Source organism: Lycium ferocissimum, chromosome 7, assembly GCF_029784015.1.
Source record: "Lycium ferocissimum isolate CSIRO_LF1 chromosome 7, AGI_CSIRO_Lferr_CH_V1, whole genome shotgun sequence".
Classification (NCBI taxonomy): domain Eukaryota; kingdom Viridiplantae; phylum Streptophyta; class Magnoliopsida; order Solanales; family Solanaceae; genus Lycium; species Lycium ferocissimum.
The window spans coordinates 41,255,909-41,277,430 of record NC_081348.1 but is presented as its reverse complement, the minus strand read 5'-3'; the positions used below and the strand labels follow the sequence as shown (position 1 = coordinate 41,277,430).

Below are 21,522 nucleotides of genomic sequence, written 5' to 3'. Positions count from 1 at the left end.
ATTATAATAATTCTCGGTTAAAATTTGATTATTATCAAAACTCGCCGGTGGTACAACACAACTCGGGATGAAAGGATCCTCTCGGTTGATGGAATTGATCATTCTCCACACCATGCTCATTCTCAATATGTGTGGGTTCATATATATATATATATATATATATATATATATATATATATATATATATATGTATATTTGAATTTGGAATTTAACATATGCTTTTTATCGTGTAGGAGGAGGCCTTTCTTAGATGGCGCTGATTGTACAAGTTACGTGGATACATCAGAGAGTGATGGCGATGAACTAGCTAATAATGCAGAGGTAACCGATGATGAAGATAGTGAAGGGGATGAAGAAGATACGCATTTTAGTCCCCAGAACTAACTCACCATCACGTACCACCTCCAATAGCCGAAAACCCAATTCCTGACAGCCCAATGCAGTGGCATTCTGACTATATTCCATATCTTGACAGTTTACAAGGTCGTGAGGATGCATTTGTCTTCACAAGAGATGATGATCAAAGTCTCTAAAAAGCGTGGATTGAAGCAAAAAATCTCATGACTGATGAATGCGTCCTTGCAAAAGGAATGCAGTTCACATAAAAAAAGACGTTGCAACGGCACACAAAATGTATTGTATACGGGATATGAGGGAGTTTAAGGTTGATGACTCAAAACAGAGATCGGTATGGAGAGAGGCTGGTTTGTAAGCGAAAAGACTCGAAATTTGTCAAGCGGTGGTTGCTTCGGGGAAATTGTTAAGCCTCGATGCATGGAAATCACAAAATTCCACCCAAAGCACACTTGTGATACGGGCCCAAGTCGAGCATCATTTTAATTTAGATATAAACATGATTACCTGTGTTACTTAAAGACATTGACGAAACTCCAGGGTAACTTATCTGACATAGTACATTATATATCTTATAGCAACTAAAATATCATTGCTAAATGTTGTTTGTTTAAACTTATGCAGGATGCCCATCAAAACTTGTATTAGCATGGTCTACTCCAAATATGGTAAAATCATAAGCAAGAGAAAGGAATTTCTCGCGTAGACGTCTTTTGAGATAATCTTTGGAACTTGAGAATCCTCTTTTCGGGCGTTCGTTGCATATATAAGCTCTATAACATGCTAATCGGCACCGTTGTACAAAGGACGACTTTAGAGGGTAAATTTTTGACTTCATCTTTTGGGCATTCAAACCAAGTATTGATGGTTTTGCTTACTGCCGGAATGTGATATCGATAGATGGGACACATGTATATGGCTGATATGACATTAAGCTCCTAATTGCAGTAGGTATGGATGCCAATGGGTCAATATTCTCTCTTGCTTTCACAATTGCCGCCAACGAGAGCAACGAGACATGGGATATGTTCTTGACTCATCTAAAAACTTTTGTTATTAAGGGTCGTCAGGGCATTTGTGTCCTATCGGATCGTCATAAAGGCATATTGCACAATATGCGTACTCTAAAAAGTGGCGAAGCCCACATGCTTACCATCGATATTGTTTAAGGCACTTAAAGGCTAATTTACAAACAAAGTTTGGAAATGACACCGTAAACAAATTGATGTGGGGGGGTGCGATGCATCAAACAAAGAAAATGGGTCCGCAAAATGGAGTTTTGCTAAGGAAGTGAGTGAAGAGGCATATGTTTGGTTGATGAAATTAGAAGTTGAAAAATGGACGCTGTATGCTGATGGAGGAAGGAGATGGGGCATGCTCACAACGAACAACTCGGAGTCTTTCAATGGACTCCTCAAATCTACTCGAGGACTACCTGTCACCGCAATGGTAAGACTAACTTTCAAGCAGGTCGTGGAGCGATTTGCGGATAGGATAAGGCAGGCCAAAGCCATATTAGCCGAGGACGGAACATGGATGCCAAAGCCTTACAAAAAGATGAAGCACCGTAGAAGAAAGGCAGAGGGTCACCAAATGATCGAGTATGACGTCGTTCAACGAGTGTATGAAATTAGAACGGGTTATTACGACAGTAAAAGAGGAAACAAACATATCGTTACTGAGCGTACAAAATCATCACTTGTGGTAAGTGGCAAACGTACCACATGCCATGTTCTCATACAGTCAAGTGCTTTGAGAGAATGGCCAAAAATGTAATTGATTATGTGGCGGAGGAATATAAGGTCGTAAAATACCTTAGAGCATATTCCGGCCACTTCCATCCCCTGGTAAATCAAGCTTATTGGTCAACCACGTTTTTACTATGGTTGCGAACAAGAAGCATATCCGTAAATTGGGAAAAACAAAGCTAACCCGTTATCACAATCAAATGAATGTTAGCGAAAAGACTTACTCTCGCAAGTGCTCGACATGTAAGCATAATTTGGGCATGATAAGCGTTCATGTAAAAACTCCCCGTGGTGGCGACATCCGGAAGTAGAAGAGTGTCTAGAACTTGATTTTTTTTTAAGTCTATTGTAATTTAATGATGTATTTCGTTGCTAATGGAATGAAATATTTTTCAATTATTATGAATCTCTCATATTGGATGACTTATTTTTAAATATTATATTTATTTTTGCACATTCAAAAGGTGCGGATTACACAATAGAATAACAAAATAAAAAAGACATTAAAGAAAAAAAAAAAAACCTAATACAAAGCAGAGTAATTTTTTCTTTTCTATCTTTCTTGAACCAAAAAAGTACTTTCATAGCTTTGAGAGTAAAACAAAAGAGATTAATCAAAACCCTAAAAAATATGACACTTAAACCTAAATATAACAAGTTTTCAAACATACTTCGAAGCACTTTACAACCCCTAAAACGACGATCCAAATGTATATGTATACTTGATGTAATGAACCGATATTATTGTACATTAAAAAAAAATATTAAGTTCTATATAAAATATTTATATTTCGGTGTTTTGAAACGTGACTAATTTTCGATCAAAGTATGGAAAAAAGCTTAATTTTGAATTTGATTTTCAAAGAATAAAGGTTGGGGTCGGGGCGGGAAGCGGGGGAAAAAGAGGCTATCAAGCAGGAGACTGTGCGTGAAAGGACCAAAGTGTAAATGTAAACTTTGGCTCTTTCACGCACAAATTTCCGCGTAAGTTCTCTACTTTGGTTTTTTTTTTTTTTTTTTTTTTTTTTTTTTTTAAAGGGTTAGTTTGGTTCCAAAAAAAATTTTTGAGTTAAAAAAGTTCCGGACCCTAATGTGTACATATTACTTGTTGTGGCACTGGCAACGATGTTCAAAAGCGCGTAAACTTATTTCTTTCATTTTGGTGAAAAATCAAAATATTTTCTAGCAATCTCAAACATCAGTAAATTGAATTGTTTTAACGGGAAAAAAAAAGAAAAGAAAAAGGAGACATGTTTTAATTTTCTAAAAGTATTACTGAAATATAGTATATAATTAAAGCCCTAATAATAAAAATCATCCATAATTACAAATTTACCCAATATTTCAACATGAAACAAAAACCGAAATCACACTTTTGGGGAGAAGAAAATCAAATCGAAAAACGTTAATCAGACTATACTATCTTTCCCCTTGTATTCATTTTATAAATAAAAAGCAATTTGAGTTGAGGTCTAGGGTTTAACGAAAATGGCGATGACACAGTGGTGCAGCACAGCAGCGAGGAGAATGATGACGATGGCTGCTATGGAACAACGAATGACATACTCATCTGTGACGTCATCATCATCAGATGCGATCCTGTGTGGTCGAGGGGACAAGAGGACAAAGAAAGGGAAGAGATTCAAAGATTCATATGGAAATTGGAGACCTAAAAAGGAGAAGAAGATTGAACGCATTAAGGATAAAGTTGAGGTTCCCAGGTCTACCCCTTGGCCTCTTCCCTTCAAATTAATCTGATTTCCTTTAATTCTGGCCTTGTTTTGTTTTACTATGATGTGTATTCACCTCTTAAGACGTTTAGGTATTATTATCTTATGGCATTCTAGAATTAGGAGTCTAGGGTTTGAGAATGATTTGCTAAATTATATTGGTTAGTTGATGTCGAAACTCATGAACTACTCCTTAATCCCAATTTAGTTGGGGTTAGCTATGTAGTTTTGACTATTGAACTAATGCCAAGACTCCTTTTTTTATCCGGTTTCGGGACTGTTATGCTTTCACATGTACAATTTTAGTCCAGAAAGCTGAAGATCCAAAATGGGATTAGTTCGGCTACATTTTAAAGACTAGGCGTTCAGTATTGTGTTTTCAATTGTTTTGTTTTGCAATTTGCATACAAAAGAGCTATTATATGGCATACTGGAATTAGGAGTTGAGAATAAATTATGAATTATATTGCTGTTAGCTATGTGATTATCATAGTTTTGACTATTGATATCAATACTAACCAAGAATCCCAATTTAGTTGGGGTCAAATCATAGTTCTGCTACTTTTAATTACGCAAACCCTCCTGTTTTATTCGGATTTGGGATTGTTATGCTTTGCACATAGGAAATTTTAGTCCAGGGAACTGAAGATCCTAAATGGGATTAGTTCAGCTACTGCTAATTTTCTGCATCTCCGTTGCCCAACTTTGGGGTGTAAGAGATACTTTTTGCTGTAATCAACCTGCAGGAGATATTGTTTCCTTGGTTATGACTTTATGAGCTGATCTAGTCTTGTGTCTGACCTAGATAGTGTGAGATTCTTTATAAACCAATGGGGAAACAAGGATATTTTTCTTTCTTCATAATGCAATTTGCATACACATCTGCTTTTAGAGCTACCATTTAAAATGTAAGACAAAAGCGTTATAGGCGTATCTGGGAGGATGGAGTGAATTGGCTGGATGAAATGAGAATAAATTAACTGAATTATATTGCTGTTAAAATATAAACCAATGGGGAAACCAGGATATGGATTTGATTTTCTTCATATTACCAATATAGTATTAAATTGTTGTTAAACTTGGCCATTTATGACGGACAACGGAAGTGTTCTCATGTATAGGCGTATTGAGGATGGAGTGAGTTAGCTGGATGAAAATCTGCTGGAAGAGAATTCTGCAGCTATCAGAATTGAACTTCATGTTTCGATGTGTGTGAAATCCAGCCTCCCCATTTCTCCTGAGCCAGAGATCCCTATTGGCAGTTTATCTCATCAGTCAACTGTCGGAGAGATCAAAGAAAGTACTGTTTTACGTGTTGTTACTTGAGACTAATCTTTGATCACTTAGGCCCGACGACACCTAGAGTTGTCACAGTGAGTTAGAGCTTAAAGCCACATATATGTCCATTTTGCCCCTCTTTTGCTTCAGTGAGTTAGAGCGTAAAGCCACATATATGTTATTGCCCTCTTTTGCACGTCAATCTAATTTGTAGTGTTCCTAGCAACCACCCAAAAATAGTGAAATGGAAGTTAATTGACTTGTTACTGATGCTGGAGTGCGCATAATGATGCATTCACAACGATTTTCTGCATCTCCGTTGCCCAACTTTGGGGTGTAAGAGATACTTTTTGCTGTAATCAACCTGCAGGAGATATTGTGGTGTGATGTTTATCTGCTTTCCTTGGTTCATATGACTTTATGAGCTGATCTAGTCTTGTGTCTGACCTAGATAGTGTGAGATTCAATTGAAATATAAACCAATGGGGAAACAAGGATATGGATTTTCTTTCTTCATAATGCCAATAGGACTTGCTGCCTCCAACTACACATCTACTTTTAGAGCTAGGCATTTGAAACGTATGACAAAACTGTTCTCATAAATAGGCGTATCGGGGAGGACGGAGTGAATGAAATGGCTGGATGAAATCTTGGACTTCATGTTTCAGTGTGCGCAACATTGAACTTCCAACTTCTTAATGTTCTCTCCTATTGGCAGTGTGAGATTCCAGTTAAAATATAAACCAATGGGGAAACCAGGATATGGATTTGATTTTCTTCATATTACCAATAGTAGTTGCTAGCTCGAAGGGTGCATCTCTAGTTTTAAAACTTGGCCATTTATGACGGACAACTAAAGTGTTCTCATGTATAGGCGTATTGAGGATGGAGTGAGTTAGCTGGATGAAATCTGCAGGAAGACAATTCTGCAGCTATCAGAATTGAACTTCATGTTTTGATGTGTGTGAAATCCAGCCTCCCGATTTCTCTAAAATTGAAGCTGAGCCAGAGATCGGCTCTCTATTGGCAGTTTTGCATCTCATCAGATCAACTGTCGGAGAGATCAAAGAAAGTACTGTTTTACGTGTTGTTACTTGAGACTGGAATCAGACATTGGAAAACGAATGATCACTTAGGCCCGACGACACCTAGAGTTGTCACAGTGAGTTAGAGCGTAAAGCCACATAATTTTGCCCTCTTTTGCTTCATATGTCCATTTTGCCCCTCTTTTGCTTCGTCAATCTAATTTGTGTTATCTGTTCCTAGCAACCACCCAAAAATAGTGAACCTTTCTCAAGTGAAGTTAATTGACTTGTTACTGATGCTGGAGTGCGCATAATGATGCATTCACAACGATGCAAAAGAGTGTAGTTGTGCATATACGCAGGATGATCTCGTCTCTATTTGAATTGATATATGACAGAGAGAACTGAAAAGAGATAATCAATTGTGATGTTAATTGTTAATGATTCGGCCAATTACTGCTTCCTACTGAAATTAATCTTGTTATGTAGACATTGTAATACATACATTGTGCAGAGAAATGTGTTTGCACCGTTCTTATGGATGGAACATGCAACACAAGATACTAGCACATCTTTTGAAAAGGGAGGCGAAATCATGCTTCTTTCGTAGCTTATAGCTCGCTCTCATAGGCAATCGTGAAAGTGCATCTGAAAGGATGATTTTTGGTTGGATTTTTCTTGCATTCTTTTCTTATCCAAGGATAAATCATTTGCAAAATGGTTATGATACATCAGGTGCTTTTGAAAGAATCACATTTTAGTTGATTAAACCCGCTCTTATCTAGTCTAGTGTTAATTTAACTTGGGCGTAATAAATTTGGATATCTCTACTGGAGAGAAATTTCATTTGAAGGTTTAGTAAAAGAATATGATTTTAGATCTAATAATAATCACCCCATTCGATTATTACACCTAAAAAACACTTCCCTTTGTGGCTTGTTGCCACAAAACACTGTACAGTTTAAAATGACAGTTTACTCAAAACCTAAGAAAATAAAAGCCCAAATCATTTGTTGATTTACAAGAGTATCGCAAGGCATCAATATAATGCGATTGATTTGTTAGAAAATTATGCTTCTTTTTATTGCAGGACTATTGCTTCCTCTGCTATGTATCTTTCATTTTATTGGCTATTTATTTCCCTTCGAATCCAAACTAAAATTTCAAGATAGAAGAATATAGCATATCTGTTCCATCTGGCAAACAAATGGGACAATTGTTCGTCCGTCATCTAGCATAAAAGGGAAGTACACGAGATTTTAACAAGAAATTGTTAAGACAACAGCATCACGACACTTGTCCCCAAAAAAGGGTAAGATATGAATCATGATTACCGAAACCTGATAAATTGCAATCCAAACAAATCCTCACATTTATCTATTTCAAATTCAAAATCTGACATTTATTTTTGCAATTCTTGGTTTGCAGCTCACAACTGCTGAACGGTCAAATTAAGGCAAGCATCATGCCATGCCAATTCCCATTTCTCTAAACTCAAACCAGAAAACATATTTAACGTCTCATTGTTCAAAGTTAGCGAAGCAGATGTAGTCACTAAAAAAAGAAGACGAGATTGGATGCGACTCTCCCTCCATGCCTGCACTTTCTGAATCTGCCACCCAAAATATGAAAATATTTAATCAACTGGCAAAATTACAAATATAGATTGTTACCAATTCACTGCAGATATCGTATATGCCAGTAGCTGAAAGTATTAACATTTATCGGACCAATTTAATCTATATTTTTGCTGTTCAAATTTTGTACCTTCACCACATTAACCTCAAAAGATGCATCACTTTCTTCCCCTTTTTCTGGTTAAGGTGTCTCTTCAGTTGTGTGTGTGTGTGTGTGTTTTTTGGGGAGAGCAACGGAGGAGATAAACATGAAACTATTGGGCACAGCAAATGTGTGAAGATGCACGAGTTAACATAATTCTACCTTTTATTCATTTCATGGGAGAACATCATACTAGTTCAGCCTCTTCCTTGCCATAGTCATACACTATCTCAATCTGCATCAAGAGCCAAGGAGTCATTAAAGGATCCATGAAGTCTGCTTGGTGTAACAACAATATAAGAAGAGCAAAAAATCAAAAGTATTCTCGATTCTGTAGGGTAGTAATGAACTCGATCATGGCTTCTGTAACATTTACATAAACTCCATGTTACACCAAAAACAAACTAATTAATACAGTAGTATTGTAACCTCATAGTCCAAAAGACACCAAAGTGATAGCGTTGGACCATACAAATCCAACAAGTTTTACCCTTGTTTTATTTTGTTGTTCCTGCTCCCTCATAGGGGATACTTTTTTGGGGTCTAACATGGTCCTAAAATGGAAGAGTTCTGGATTCAGATCATTTATTTACATATCGAGTTAGGTTGAGTGGGTCTGAGGAGAGAGAGAGCATAGAGGTAGGTGTAACATTTGGACCAACATCAATCTAGATCTAACCCACTCCAACACTGATCTTTTGGACCAGAACTACTCCCAATTGAAATTACTCCTACATGAAGGGAAGTACATGGAAATGTGGTTTAGTGGGTCCCTCGAGAAGGAAATGGAAAATTGGAATAACCAGAAATATGGCAGCAACCCATCCTGAAGACTGAAAGGCAGGGAACTGCACAGCGACGATGTCAAACAAAAAAAATGAAAGAGCACAGCGTTGGTGGTATCAATTACAATGAGAAGTTTGATCTTGCTGTGTTGAACACCAAAATATAGGGGAAGACGATGCACAAGGACCGGCAGACTGTTCTAGCAATGGGGAGGATTCTGATGTCCAACTGGACATGCCCGTGTAGCAGAAGAGGAGATAGAAACAGAAGGCTTTGCCAATGAAAGCAACTATCTGGAGAAGTGATGTTGAATATAACTCAGCTTCAGGTGTCAGATGTCATTGCAAGAACTGGATATTAATAGGTTCGGGTTGGAAAAGGAAGAGGTTAGGTAGGCGAAAGCATGAACTGCAAACAATGGAAGGCCATGTCGGTTATCATATCAGACAAATTGAGATTGGTTAATATAGAAGAATAGCACAGTGCTTTGAGATTTTGTACCTGGGTTGATGTACATATCTATGAGCGAAAAGAATGTGGCCCTATGTAGCATCCCCTGAACCTTTTCTAATACAATTCACTAATCAAAAACATTACATGTCTCACCCTAATAATCAAGCTGAGTCAAATAAGGACGCAAACTTCTATGGAGATTGGAGGGAGCAGAAAATCAAAATACTATCACAACATGCGTATCCTGCTTTTCTTCCTACTATCCTAGATTTCAATGTAAATAATTAACAATAATACAACTAAGTATGACATCGTATACCTATGATGTTGATGTGACATCTTTCCGATAAGTTCCCTCTTTTGACAGTTCAATATTTAACTATTTTAATATGAAAAATTGTTTAAAATGAACAAAAACTCTGCATGAATTGTGAATATAATTGACCTAAACCACTTGTTGTAGTCATATGAATCTAGGAAAATAACGATGAAATTTCGGACAGCAATTCACTATGAGGAAATAAATATAAACTCAAGTCCTGACATTGCCAGGAAAAAAAAAAAAAAAAAAAGAGAAATAAAAATGAACTAGCAATTTTGTAAAAACGGGTAAAATGTTTAACAGTTGAAGATTACTCCAGATGGTATTTGCAGAAACTGATCAAACAAGAAAGCAAATGACTTAAGCAAGTAGTGTAAGCTGACACACTGAATGTGAACAATTTAAGCAACTAGCATAAACTGACATATCGAATGTGATGTAAATAAATGTTTAAGAAAATTACCCCTTCTGGCGGAACTGGATTTCTGTTGAACTTGGAACCACCAGGTGCCCACGGAACTGCTCATCATAGAAAGAGTAAAACTATTACCAAAAGTCTATAACATGAAAGAGCTCATTCAACTTTCATGTTTCTGAAACTTATCACATATCCACAGTGTGTCAAAAAATTAAAGAGACTTTTTTCTTTCAAGATCTAATAATAAGTTGGCTTTGTGCATGTCCCTTTTGTATCTGTTCACGTAAAAACATTTACAATGTCAGATGTTTAATGCTGTTAAATATTGAACAAACGTTGCATGACCAAAAAGACAATCACATACTCCAATAAGGAAACATGCAGAAGTAAATAGGATAAGAATTAGATTAACAAAGAAGATAAAAATTCAGATGAGAAGTATCATCTAGATTTTTTTCAATTTTTTTTTTTTTTTTAAATCCACTAGACATTTTATGATTAGACAGTCTTTTTCACGTGAAAAAACATACTCCCTGAATCCAAGAAGTTAAGACCCCAAACTCTTGGGAGCATGTGATAGATTCCAACAGAAAGTAGGCCGGCTAAAAGTAATTCAACACTTCTTTTTGATAATTAAGAAACCCCCGATGGCCAATGGCACACAGTTTGAAACTCGGTAGATAATGGGCTCACTCCTCTACCCTTCTCCACTCAAAATACCAAGCTTTTCTCTGAGGTAGGGTTTGAACCTGTTGCGCCTTACCCACACATCACAAGTTGCGCTCTCACCACTAGAACCCGAAACCCTGGCCTAATACAACAGTCTCCGACATCATATCTAACATGTTTAGTTCATAGGGTTGAAATCCAGTTTACTGAAAGCATGAAACTCATAAAGAACACATAGATAGAGAGGACTCATATAGTAGACTTCAACTTGTTTTTTGTTATGAAACTCGTAGAGAAACATACCGACATAAGGGTCAGGGTGCCGCCACTTATTATAGGATGCTTCACCATCGGCTATAAGTCTATCAATAGTTTCAATATCTTCCTGGATGTTAACAAACCAAAACAGAATAAATGAACTTAAAGACAAAACTGCAAAAAATCAAACATAATGCAGGAAATGTTTAACTACAGAAATAAAATTCCACTAGAGTCATTTCTCATTATCCATAAAGAACTTTAATGCAGAATCCTGAGTTCAGGAAAGTAACAATTCTTGACAAGGTTTTAATCGAGACAAAACTTCAATAAGGAACTATTTATTCTTACCATATAGCAGAATCGGCTACATTGAACTCACATCATTTCCAGTATTACTTGTACATCAAAAACTAATTGTGCACGACGAATGTGATTTTGTTTCGGTCACAGATATGATCAAAAAAAATCAAGAACAAGTCACTCAGTTTAACAGTAATCATATAAACTTCAATCCAAATATTGAGCTAAAAATATATATCCTACCAAGAAAATGACAATTTATACACTCCAAAATGTATAAGGAAAAGAAAAATGAAACGATGATTTGAGGACTCGGTCCAGTGTAAAATAAATTTATAAGCTTGACTAATACTTCTGTCATTTTATTTGATACTTCACTGATACTTCTGTCATTTTTATTTGACACTTCACTAAAAGTGAATTCCTTTTTTGATAGAGACAGGTTTAAAACATTTCACATGAACAAATCGCTCTGTATAACACTAAAATAAAACCTTCAATCTCAACATCGAGCTAAAAATGACAATTTTTTTATAACTACCGTCAAAAAAAAAAAAAAAAAAAAAGGAAAATGAAAACAAACCACTTTTCGGTTGGCCTCGAATCTCTCCCTTAGGGCATCCGCCTGAACCAAACAAACAAAACAAATAACTACAAATATATTTATAGATCGATGATGTGGAAAATCGAAACTGTGAAAATATAATACATCAGTAAAAAAAAAAAAAAGTGTCTCTGAAGCACGAATATATTTAGATTCCGCTCATCGCTTTCTCAATCTCTCTCTCGAAGCTCTTCCCCCTTTCTCGATCTTTCTCTTCTAAGCTAACCCCACTACGACGTCGTACCCAGCGCCTAATAAACTGCCCTACCAACTTTGGAAACCCATGTGGAACTAAAATACCCAATAAAAAAAAAAAATGGGGTGGGGAGAAAGATTTATATATACATCAGGATAGAAGAGATGACGATGGACGGCCCAATTAAGAGTGTCTCGTCAAGATATAAAATCTCATATTTTTTTTGCACGCCTGTAGTTTGTAAACTTTAGAAGTGTTCTATATACATAGATTTTTGTTTGAAGGCTTGTTATCATTAGCTTAAAGTTTTTTATTTTTAGAGTTTAGATTTAAGTGTGTTATTTTTTAAGCGTAACTCTGCGCTGCTCTTTTTTTTTTTTTGTAACTAGCTACGAACGATACTGATGCTATTCCGCTCATGGCATACTTGCTTGCTTGTGTCGATCTCTCTTAATATTTTATATAGAACACTCTATAATGTAGGCTCTCGCCGTCTTTTTTAGGGGTTGAAAAGGTACTAGCAGCTTAAGTTTTTATTTTTAAGGTTTTGATTTAAGTGTGCTATTTTTTAATCACGACCTTTCTGTATCTTTCTGTTCTAATTTTTTTGCTAACACCTTTTATCCCATTCAATTTCAATTTTCGACGTCGTTTATTTACTTATAAGCGCCTAACAAAAACACACGGCATGGTACATAAAGTTTTTCAAACAAAACTTGCTGTTCTCAAAATGACGATCCGAACGTATACGTATCCCTTTTCGATGTATTCACATTATTGTATAATATAAAAATGTGATGTTTTCTTGGCCTTGGTCATTAGGCCCGTTGGTCTCCACTATTTCCAATTTTTTTTTTTTTTTTGGGCTCGCCATTTTATCGCGCTATACAAACAAAAAAAAAATCTTTTGGGCAATTAAAAAACCTTTTGGCTTTTATCAATTAAACACTCTAACTTACAAAATAATCATGTATATAGAACATCCTAAAGTTTATAAATAAAATTTACTCGTACTTTTTCAACCCCTAAAAATGACGACACGTTTCTATCAAAAAGTTATGTATCACGCAAATAAAGTTGGCAATTTTTTTTTTTTTGGTACCGTTTCTATAACGCAAAGATTTTCTTGAATTATAGAAAAAAATTAACTGTTTTGCTAACGCCACGTAAAGATTTTGTTCCACATGATTTTTTTTGGGACATTTTTTTTTAGATATTTAACTTTATACAAAATCATCTAGACACCTCGACTTATGTAATGCACACCTCGAAATGTTATATGCCACGGCGTATATATGTTTGCGTGTTCACCTAAAATGAAGGAGAGAAAATACATAAATACCCCCTCCCCCAACGTATACTCGGATTAATTATGACGCACTCAACCTTTGCGGCGACCTATTACCCCCCCCCCCCTCCCCCCCCCCTACTATTTTTACTTTCAAATTTAAGGACCTATTTATGTATTTATACAACATGTGCATGTTTTTATCGTCTAGGGTTTAATTTTTATTTATATGGGTGTAGTATATATTTTTCACTATTATGTGATTTAATTGTTTATAGTCTTTCAGTCAGAACTATGATAATTAACCTGTTATAACTAGTTATACTACACATGCTATCAATGTGTATTAAGTTAAATTTTTCAATTTATTGTCTTTTGCATGACGAACAATAAAAGAAAAATAAATGAAAAAAAAAAGAAAGGAAACGTGGTTGTTGTTATTTTTATTTTTTTTTATACATAAAAATATCTTAGGGGCGTAATAGGTCGCCGCTAAGAGGAATGTATTATATTAATTTTTATTTATATGTTATATATTTTTCAACATTATGAAATAGATAAATTAATTTTATAACTGTTATTTACATATACTATCAATGTGTAAAAAGAATATTAATAGAGAGAGATTGAAAGAGCTGGTAGAAGATTGAAAGAGCGGAGTCTTAACTTTTGAAGGAATGTGAATGGGAAATAAAAAGAACTTAATTGGAAAGGATGTAAATCATAAATATATCACGTTGTTTTAAAATGTTGGATCACTTTCATCATTAAGGTTTATCACTTCATTCTATCCAACTGTTGCCTCAAATCAAATTCAGGATTATTCTACTTCTCCCTCGCCATAGTATGATGATGAAATTAGAAATATTTTGTTAGTCCTACGATCCTACCCACGTTGTTCTTATCAGTTAGCACAATTTAACGATCTTCTATTTTTGAAATTTGGTGTTAACTTTAGTTTTGTAAACAAATGCCAAGTTATACTAGAAAAACAATTCGCACGAGGAGTAACAGGAAACTGAATAACCTTTTCGCTATCATCATCGGGTTGTATTAGATGGATAAGATTCTTCCACAGTTCAATCTTTTAACTATGATCTCAGGTTCGAGCCTGAGAATTCAACAATTCTCGTAGAAGCGTTTTCCCTTTAATAGAATCCGGATTAGATCCTTACAAATAATTGGTAATTTTATAATGACATGATATGCCCAAAAATTACTTGAACACTCCCTCCAATTCCAGCGTAGATTGTTAAAAACGGTTTTATAATAACATGATATGCCAAAAGAATTACTTGAACAGTTTCTCCAATTCAGAGTTAGATTTAAAACCTCCCTAACAAAATATAGCCAATGCAGAACAGCTGAGTAAATGAAAAAACATCATCTATTATCAAATAACAAATTATATTCCCATAGCATTATGCAAACTAATAAGAGGAGACCATACAATCCTAATCAGTGAAGAAAAACATCATCTATTATCAAATATGAAACGACAAATTATAATTGATTCCCAGAGTAGCATTACACCAACCTAAGCAAACTAATAAGAGGAGACCATACAATCCTAATCAGTGAATTGGCCATGTATCTAATCCAATCCCATTCATAGTAAGACTACTGCTAATTTCACCTATAATTTTTCCTACCAAACTTTGGAAAAGCTCAGATAAGGGATGTCATACTGTTCTTCCAGCCAAAAGATCTCCTGCTCCTCCGCGGAGGTGTAATGCTGAGCCCAAACATCTCCTTGAGGGCCGGACCCTGATCAGAGAACCCAATCAGCTTTGCGACAATGGCAGCACTCTCTATCACACGATTCAGATCTGTGTCACTCCAAAGATGATGAACCAGTTGGTGTCTCCTCCTTTTCGAGTTCAAATGTATGCCCCATTTCTGGTATATTTCATTCCGTTCAGCTCCAGGGAACCTTTTATATATGAGCCGACTGAGCATATCTCTCTCGCGTCTAAGAGCTTTGAGGCTGTTGAAAAATCAAGAATGATAATTGAATCATATTAGCAGATGGCTGCAGAGATGGTAATTACACAATTTCCATGATATCAGTTACTATACATCAACTTTAAGCTAGTAATTTCAGTCTATATGTCTATGGCTCTAACAAATTTACATTGGCATCAAAATCAACACTTCAGTTAACAACAGTTACATAAACACACAAGACTAGTGTGCACACACACCGAAAATTGGGAGGAATAACAGGAATATGAGAGCAAGGTAGAGAATATACCTTGATGCAAGCGTGATTGTCTGACCGCCTTGAACAGCTGAATTTCCATTTGAAAGTATTTCCTTAAGGAAGGAAAGTCTTCTTACCTCTACCTCCATGTAAATAGAATCCATACGGTCACCTTTAAACAGCAGGAAGAAGTATGTCCTGTGGATCAATGAAATATGGCAAGTTTGCCATAGTTCAATGATCATTTTCTGTAGCCTTCCAAATTCAAGAGGCCAATCTGAAGGAGCCTCCAATGAGTCCAGCATCGGGTCCACTCCAACACTTTTGACGCTCCTTTTTGACTTTCCAGCCTCTTGAGCCTAACATATATATATTAATACATGTAATGAGGACAAAGTTCAGGATATTAACAGCTTTTCCAAGTCATTTAACTCCCAATTCACGAAACACAAAGAGAGACCCAGCACATCACCTAGTGAATCAACATGCGAAAAATGCATAGCATATGCATCAAGTTCCGTTTAAGTTATAAACTTAATGCTTACTGAACAAATAATTACACAAACAACTTACACAATATTCTATATTTGTTATCTCTATGTGCATAATCCAATCTGAATAGTTATTTTTGCATTGGCTAGCACAGTTACCCAGTCATGCCCACCCAAAATAAGAGAAAGCAAGAACTGATCATGCAAGCAGTATTTGTCATCAAATCGACCAAAGTATAAAATGATGCACTGAAACCAAATGCTGCAACATCTGCCAGTAATTCCATGCATATAACAAACACACAGGCAGAAAAGAGTGAGCAACTCTAAACATACGGCTGGAACCAAGATAGTTCAAACCTGATCATGAAGCTGATTATCATAATGCTTAGCCATCTCCTTCAGACCTGCCACAAAATTGTCAACACTTGGGATATCCACATCTCCAGGGGCAATACTCCCATCCACGAAAGCACTAGCAATTGAAGATTGTGAATCGTTTCTCGATAATTTAGATCTGTTTGCTCCATAAATTAATAGAGGAAGTTTCCAGTGCTTCCGTTCAGGTTTTCCTGTAAAATCCTTATCTAGTACATTAGGTGGGGTGGACTCGCTTTCTCCAACTGTCTCAGAGTCAGGTGAAAGTGAGCCAAGCATAAAACTAGCTCTACAGCTCCTGCTTCTTGTTAATTTCCGGCTTCTAGAATCTGATATACTTGTTGAAAGGGCAGGTGAAGAAGACTCATCAGGGAAAGGTCTGACAAGAGAACTGATTGTATTCTGGATATCTTGCATTTTCTGCTCCCAGGCCCCATGAAGAGAACGACTGCTGGTGCTGCTTGCTTTTCCAAGTAACATTGGTGATTGCTGTTGGAGGTCAGAATGTCTGATACTGGAAGCCGGAGGCATTGACATTCTTTCTCCATACTCGGTATTTGACAAGCTGATGGATTCAAAGGTTTGCTTTTCACTAGACTCGTCCATCTCAATACATCGAACTTCCTTGCAATGGTCATCGGAATCTTCTCCTGTCAAATTTGCAGATTGTTTGCCCCTCTGATGCTGATCAGCAGCAGGCACAGCAGAGGATGTAGCATCACTCTCATTGTCCCTGATGTAGGACTCCCCTACAGCTGATGAGCAAGACACAGAGCATTCATCTTCATAAGTGTTCCCTTCAGAAGGTAGACTTGATATATCCTGAAAATTTGCGAAAAATAAGTAACAGATAAAGGAACATCTCTAATGGATAATTCAAACAGGCTACTTAATACAAACCTTTTGGCTGGAGGTTTTATCAATTTTAATAGTCTGCAGCAAATCCTCAACCCTCGATTGAGCAAGATCACGTTGCTTAGTTAGTTCCCTGACTTGTTTCTCTAGCTGCAGATTTTACCAGATAAACTATGTAAACATTCCACGAACAAACGAATGTCACATCTAACTGGACTCCATTTTAATACGATGACAAAAAAAAATTCAGATGGACAGATAAAATTGGGAATTAAAAACACTTCAATTAATATAATTCTCAGGAAATTTTGCCGTAACATGAAGCAAGGATGCTCTGACAAATTAATTGCTAATTAACTGAGTGAAGAATAAGTGAAATCAGCAGTTAGATAAAAGCCTTGGCATGAACAGAAAATAGATTAACAATTGGCTCGCCAGATCAATTCAACTGCTCGCGGTAACCAAACCAGAATCTAGTAGCTGAAATTTCCAGAAGAAGCAACAGTAGGAAAATAGACTCGCCTTTTCAATCTGCTGGTCTTTCTTTCTCAACAATACCACATGATCACAAGTAGATGTGGGGGTTTTTAACTCACTCTCTAATCTAGCCAACTCTTTCTGCAAATGCTTCACCAATGCCTTGTCAGACATTACAACATTGACTTGTGCATTAGTGGACACTTCTTTGGCACAAACGGCAAATAGAAGTGTATTTCGAGATTGTTCTACATGGCTTCGGGCAGGACTCAAGGTGCAGACTATGGCAGTTCTTGCATTTCCCCCCAAAGCAGGTTGAAGGATACGAGTTAGCTTAGAATCTCTGTAATTGACATGCCCATGTCTTCCCTTGCTGCAATTAAAAAAGGTCGTTACATGCAGTGAAGCTTCAACAATAAGGTAGCGGAAAAGATGAATTGAATGCACACATCTTGCATGTATATATAAACATTCAAAGAGTGTGATGGAAGTCTATAATGTGGTTAACCTCATTTCATGTACTGTTAAACATACACAATTCACATAGCAACAATATTAATTACCAAAAAGCTTATCTTCGCTAATCTGAGGGACGAAAAAGAAAAAAATAACCCAACTTGCAACGTGGACAGCAAAACTGAATTAATGTTTAAAGACCATTCTCAGACATGTAGCTAAGTGCAGCAGATCCAGATTTTTTAGCAAGATGACTTAAGAAACAAGCAATCAACCTTAGCTTGCGAATAACAGTTCCCAAAGTCAACAAACTACGATTAATATGACAGCCTTCTTTCAGTCTTTGTCCAACTGACAGAGCCTGAGATGCACGTTCGCTTCCTGCCAGATCAACAAAATTCTGCATTCAAAAATCATAAATTTTCCATCAGCAATTCATGCGTACATGTCGAGAATGTCGATAAAATCATAAAGTGAGCTTATTGATGCATACCACACTAGCAGAAAGAGTTGTTTTGTTGTCCTTCCCTATAAACTCACGAGCTGAACTTTCAATTGTCTGACACGGACCAACAAAAACGTATCAGCAGGATTCACATGTCTCTATTCCATGATAGTACTTTACTGATCCGGACAGAGAGAAGAAAACATGGCAATGATAACTTTATCCAGAAAAGAGATAGCAAGGCAATACCAGTCTAAGAATTTGATGAGATCTGGAGCTATTTTCATTAAGATAAGTCTCGCCAATTTGTCTTTGAGCTGCATAAAGACCATAAAACTAGTAAATTCTAGAGAAAATCTAATAGGTGCCAGTTTCTATATTCTGATAAAAACTAAAGCGTAGAGTTGGAGATTCACACTACCTTCACATACGGACAAAAGCTCTTTCAGATGGTCCCAATCCCTTAAAGTTTCTTCTGTGAGTTTCTCAATAATGGTCCCTTTCTACAAAACTCAAAATCATTAGAAAACTTCATCTGCTCACTATTAAAACTAAGAAACAGAAACTCACCTCAGGATCATCAAGCAGCCTTAGTGGAGAACTATCTGAGCTGAGGAGGTCTCGGACAACTTCATTGTAGATCTCCATTGCAGAAAACTTCAAAACAAAAGCTCTTTCTTCGTGCTGTACAAGAGAAGAATCATGTTTGCAGCAAATAAAGAACAAAAGAAGATAAGATGTAATATCTCATGCACTGCTTAAACATTCTAGGTCTAAGAACGTAATTTGATGCTATATAGAGACCATATAGGTGATTTGACAGTTAACATTAAATTACCTTTTCCATATAATCATATATGTCCGCCACTGTAAACTCTGTAATTCCGTTCATTGTGTATGTCTTTCCGCTGCTTGTTTGCCCATACGCAAAGATAGTTGCTGCATAATATATTTAGGTAGTCACAGTAGTGAGTTCCTTTTCAAATGAACAGTGAATCTTCAACAAAATGTGAAAGAAAGGCATATGATTGGAACACTCACAGTTGATTCCGCTGACAACAGAAAGAGCAATGTCCTTTGTTCCTTCCTCATACACTTCCCTTGTTGAGCAATCACCTCTATATACCCTATCTAATATCAGAAGAGAAAAGCAAGAAGATATGTGTAGCATCAGTACATCATTTATAGATTGCACTTGAGCTGCCAATGAAATTACCCCAATAAATATATATGGTTCTGCAAAGTAGAACAGCACAACCCAGGAGGCTATGTTGCTCGGACTTTCCAAAAAAGTTGCCATACCCGTGTCGGATCCTCCAAAATGCACTACTTTTGAACAATCCTATGCGCACCAGTCGACATTTTTGAAGAGTTCGAGCAACATAGCCAAGAAGTGATCTCAGCCGGAGTTAGCAAGCTAAAATATCCAGATCTAACCCTCAATTTACCTCAAACTAATCATTCCTCATTCTACAAAAATCAGGTCTAAATGCAAAGGCTGAAATGTTGAATTTTCTTACCGAAGGAATAAGCAGTTGGCAATCCAGACCGTTCCTGGAGACTGTTCCTATATAAGATGGTGGTCTCATTGATACACTCCCAATCTGAAACTTCATTCCTCGCGATTTCTTTTTCACTTAAAGGTCTCAACCTTACCAACACCAAGATCTTCTCTTCACCACCCAATGCAGCCCCTTGCATTTTCTCCCACTTCTTCAATTCTTCCCCACCAATAGCTCCCATTCCTATCTTTTTCCCCTTCCCCTCTTTGTAGCCACTCCAATCACATTGCCAAAAATACACCCATAATTCAGGGTCACCTAAACAAAGCGTAAAAAGAAGAAAACTTTCTCACTTTCTCATATTAATGCAGCCAACAAAGAAAAGGAAAGATAATTAGAATGTTTGAGACATGGTGGTTGTGATTGTTTAAAAAATACAGTAGCTATTGACTGATTCCTAAATATACTATATTCCCACCCATGTAACTAATTGTAGAAAGTATTTAAGCAATTAACCACACGGTTAGGTAGCTCAATATTGTGATTAACCACTTTGCTTAAAAAAGCACTTTGCTTAAAAACCTTAATACCAAGTTTTTTCAAGACCTAAAATTCCATAAAAAGCGCCATAACTCAATCTACATTACGTTGCTTAAAGGGGACCAGTAATATTGGGACCCAACTATGCTTCAACACCAAGTGACAGTTCTTATTCTAAGAAAAGCTTGGAACTTTCAGCAATTGTGGACCCCAAAACCTTTAAAAAATACAAAAATCTAAACAACAAATTTTGTATACAAACATACTAATATAACAAGAGAAGTTATATTATACTGACAAAAAGAGTTCACTGTTCACCTTCTTGGTTGTTTCTGCAGAAAAATAGGGACCTTAGAGATAGATAAGGTTTCAATTCAACGGTCACAACCTTCTCTGCATTTAAATAATAAAAATGTAACGTTAGATAATCTGAGATATTAAATTCTCACAGTAAAAACATATAAAAATAGTAAGATCCTAACGGTAAAAAGATCTGTTTTTTCAGATTGAGCAAACCATAACCTTGTTTTTATCAACGGCCAAAAGTATTAAAAGAACAAGATCCGGGTTATTCGATGTCAAGTAAATTGTAAACAAATTAAAAAATAAAAAGAGCTTGAAAACTGAAAAGTCTTTTTCTTCAACTGATTAAGTAAAAACAGTGTGAGCTTGAAGCTTATAGTGTCGTTCTCAGTAAATGAAGATGAAGCTTTACGCGTCGAATAAAGTCAACATTAATGAATGTGAAAAAGAGAAAAAAGATGTACCAAACAGAACCAACCCATAAAACTTTAATCAACGAAATCTTACCTCCATTCTTAAAATCTCCATTAAACAAACAACAATTTCATAGAAGAAGAAAAAAAAAAAACACACACACACACACAGAGGAAAACACACAGTTTCAAAATATTTCCACTTCTGGCAACTGCAAGAATTTAGCGAAGGAAACAGTTTTATGGAT

General features: G+C 36.2%; 3 protein-coding genes across 3 annotated transcripts; 1 reads left to right on the top strand and 2 right to left on the bottom strand.

Annotated features, from left to right (window-relative positions):
- The first annotated feature begins 3,476 nt into the window (after positions 1-3,476).
- LOC132062848 (small ribosomal subunit protein bTHXm) lies at positions 3,477-4,306 on the top strand. Its single transcript, XM_059455326.1, has one exon. The coding sequence runs from the start codon at positions 3,591-3,593 to the stop codon at positions 3,858-3,860; it is 270 nt and encodes an 89-aa protein (XP_059311309.1). The 5' UTR covers positions 3,477-3,590; the 3' UTR covers positions 3,861-4,306.
- Positions 4,307-7,483: 3,177 nt separating this feature from the next.
- LOC132062216 (NADH dehydrogenase [ubiquinone] 1 beta subcomplex subunit 9) lies at positions 7,484-14,801 on the bottom strand. The gene is made up of 7 exons (XM_059454832.1): positions 14,759-14,801; positions 12,073-12,116; positions 11,707-11,748; positions 10,866-10,947; positions 9,939-9,994; positions 8,077-8,149; positions 7,484-7,747 (listed from the first exon to the last, which is right to left on the bottom strand). Exons 1-6 carry the CDS (start codon positions 14,799-14,801, stop codon positions 8,102-8,104), a joined length of 315 nt encoding a protein of 104 aa, XP_059310815.1. The 3' UTR covers positions 7,484-7,747; positions 8,077-8,101.
- LOC132065069 (kinesin-like protein KIN-7E) lies at positions 14,670-21,522 on the bottom strand. The gene is made up of 15 exons (XM_059458301.1): positions 21,369-21,522; positions 20,877-20,951; positions 20,037-20,336; positions 19,558-19,647; positions 19,355-19,455; positions 19,087-19,200; positions 18,938-19,019; positions 18,766-18,833; positions 18,565-18,630; positions 18,347-18,471; positions 17,661-17,988; positions 17,184-17,288; positions 16,266-17,105; positions 15,466-15,773; positions 14,670-15,198 (listed from the first exon to the last, which is right to left on the bottom strand). Exons 3-15 carry the CDS (start codon positions 20,257-20,259, stop codon positions 14,880-14,882), a joined length of 2,769 nt encoding a protein of 922 aa, XP_059314284.1. The 5' UTR covers positions 20,260-20,336; positions 20,877-20,951; positions 21,369-21,522; the 3' UTR covers positions 14,670-14,879.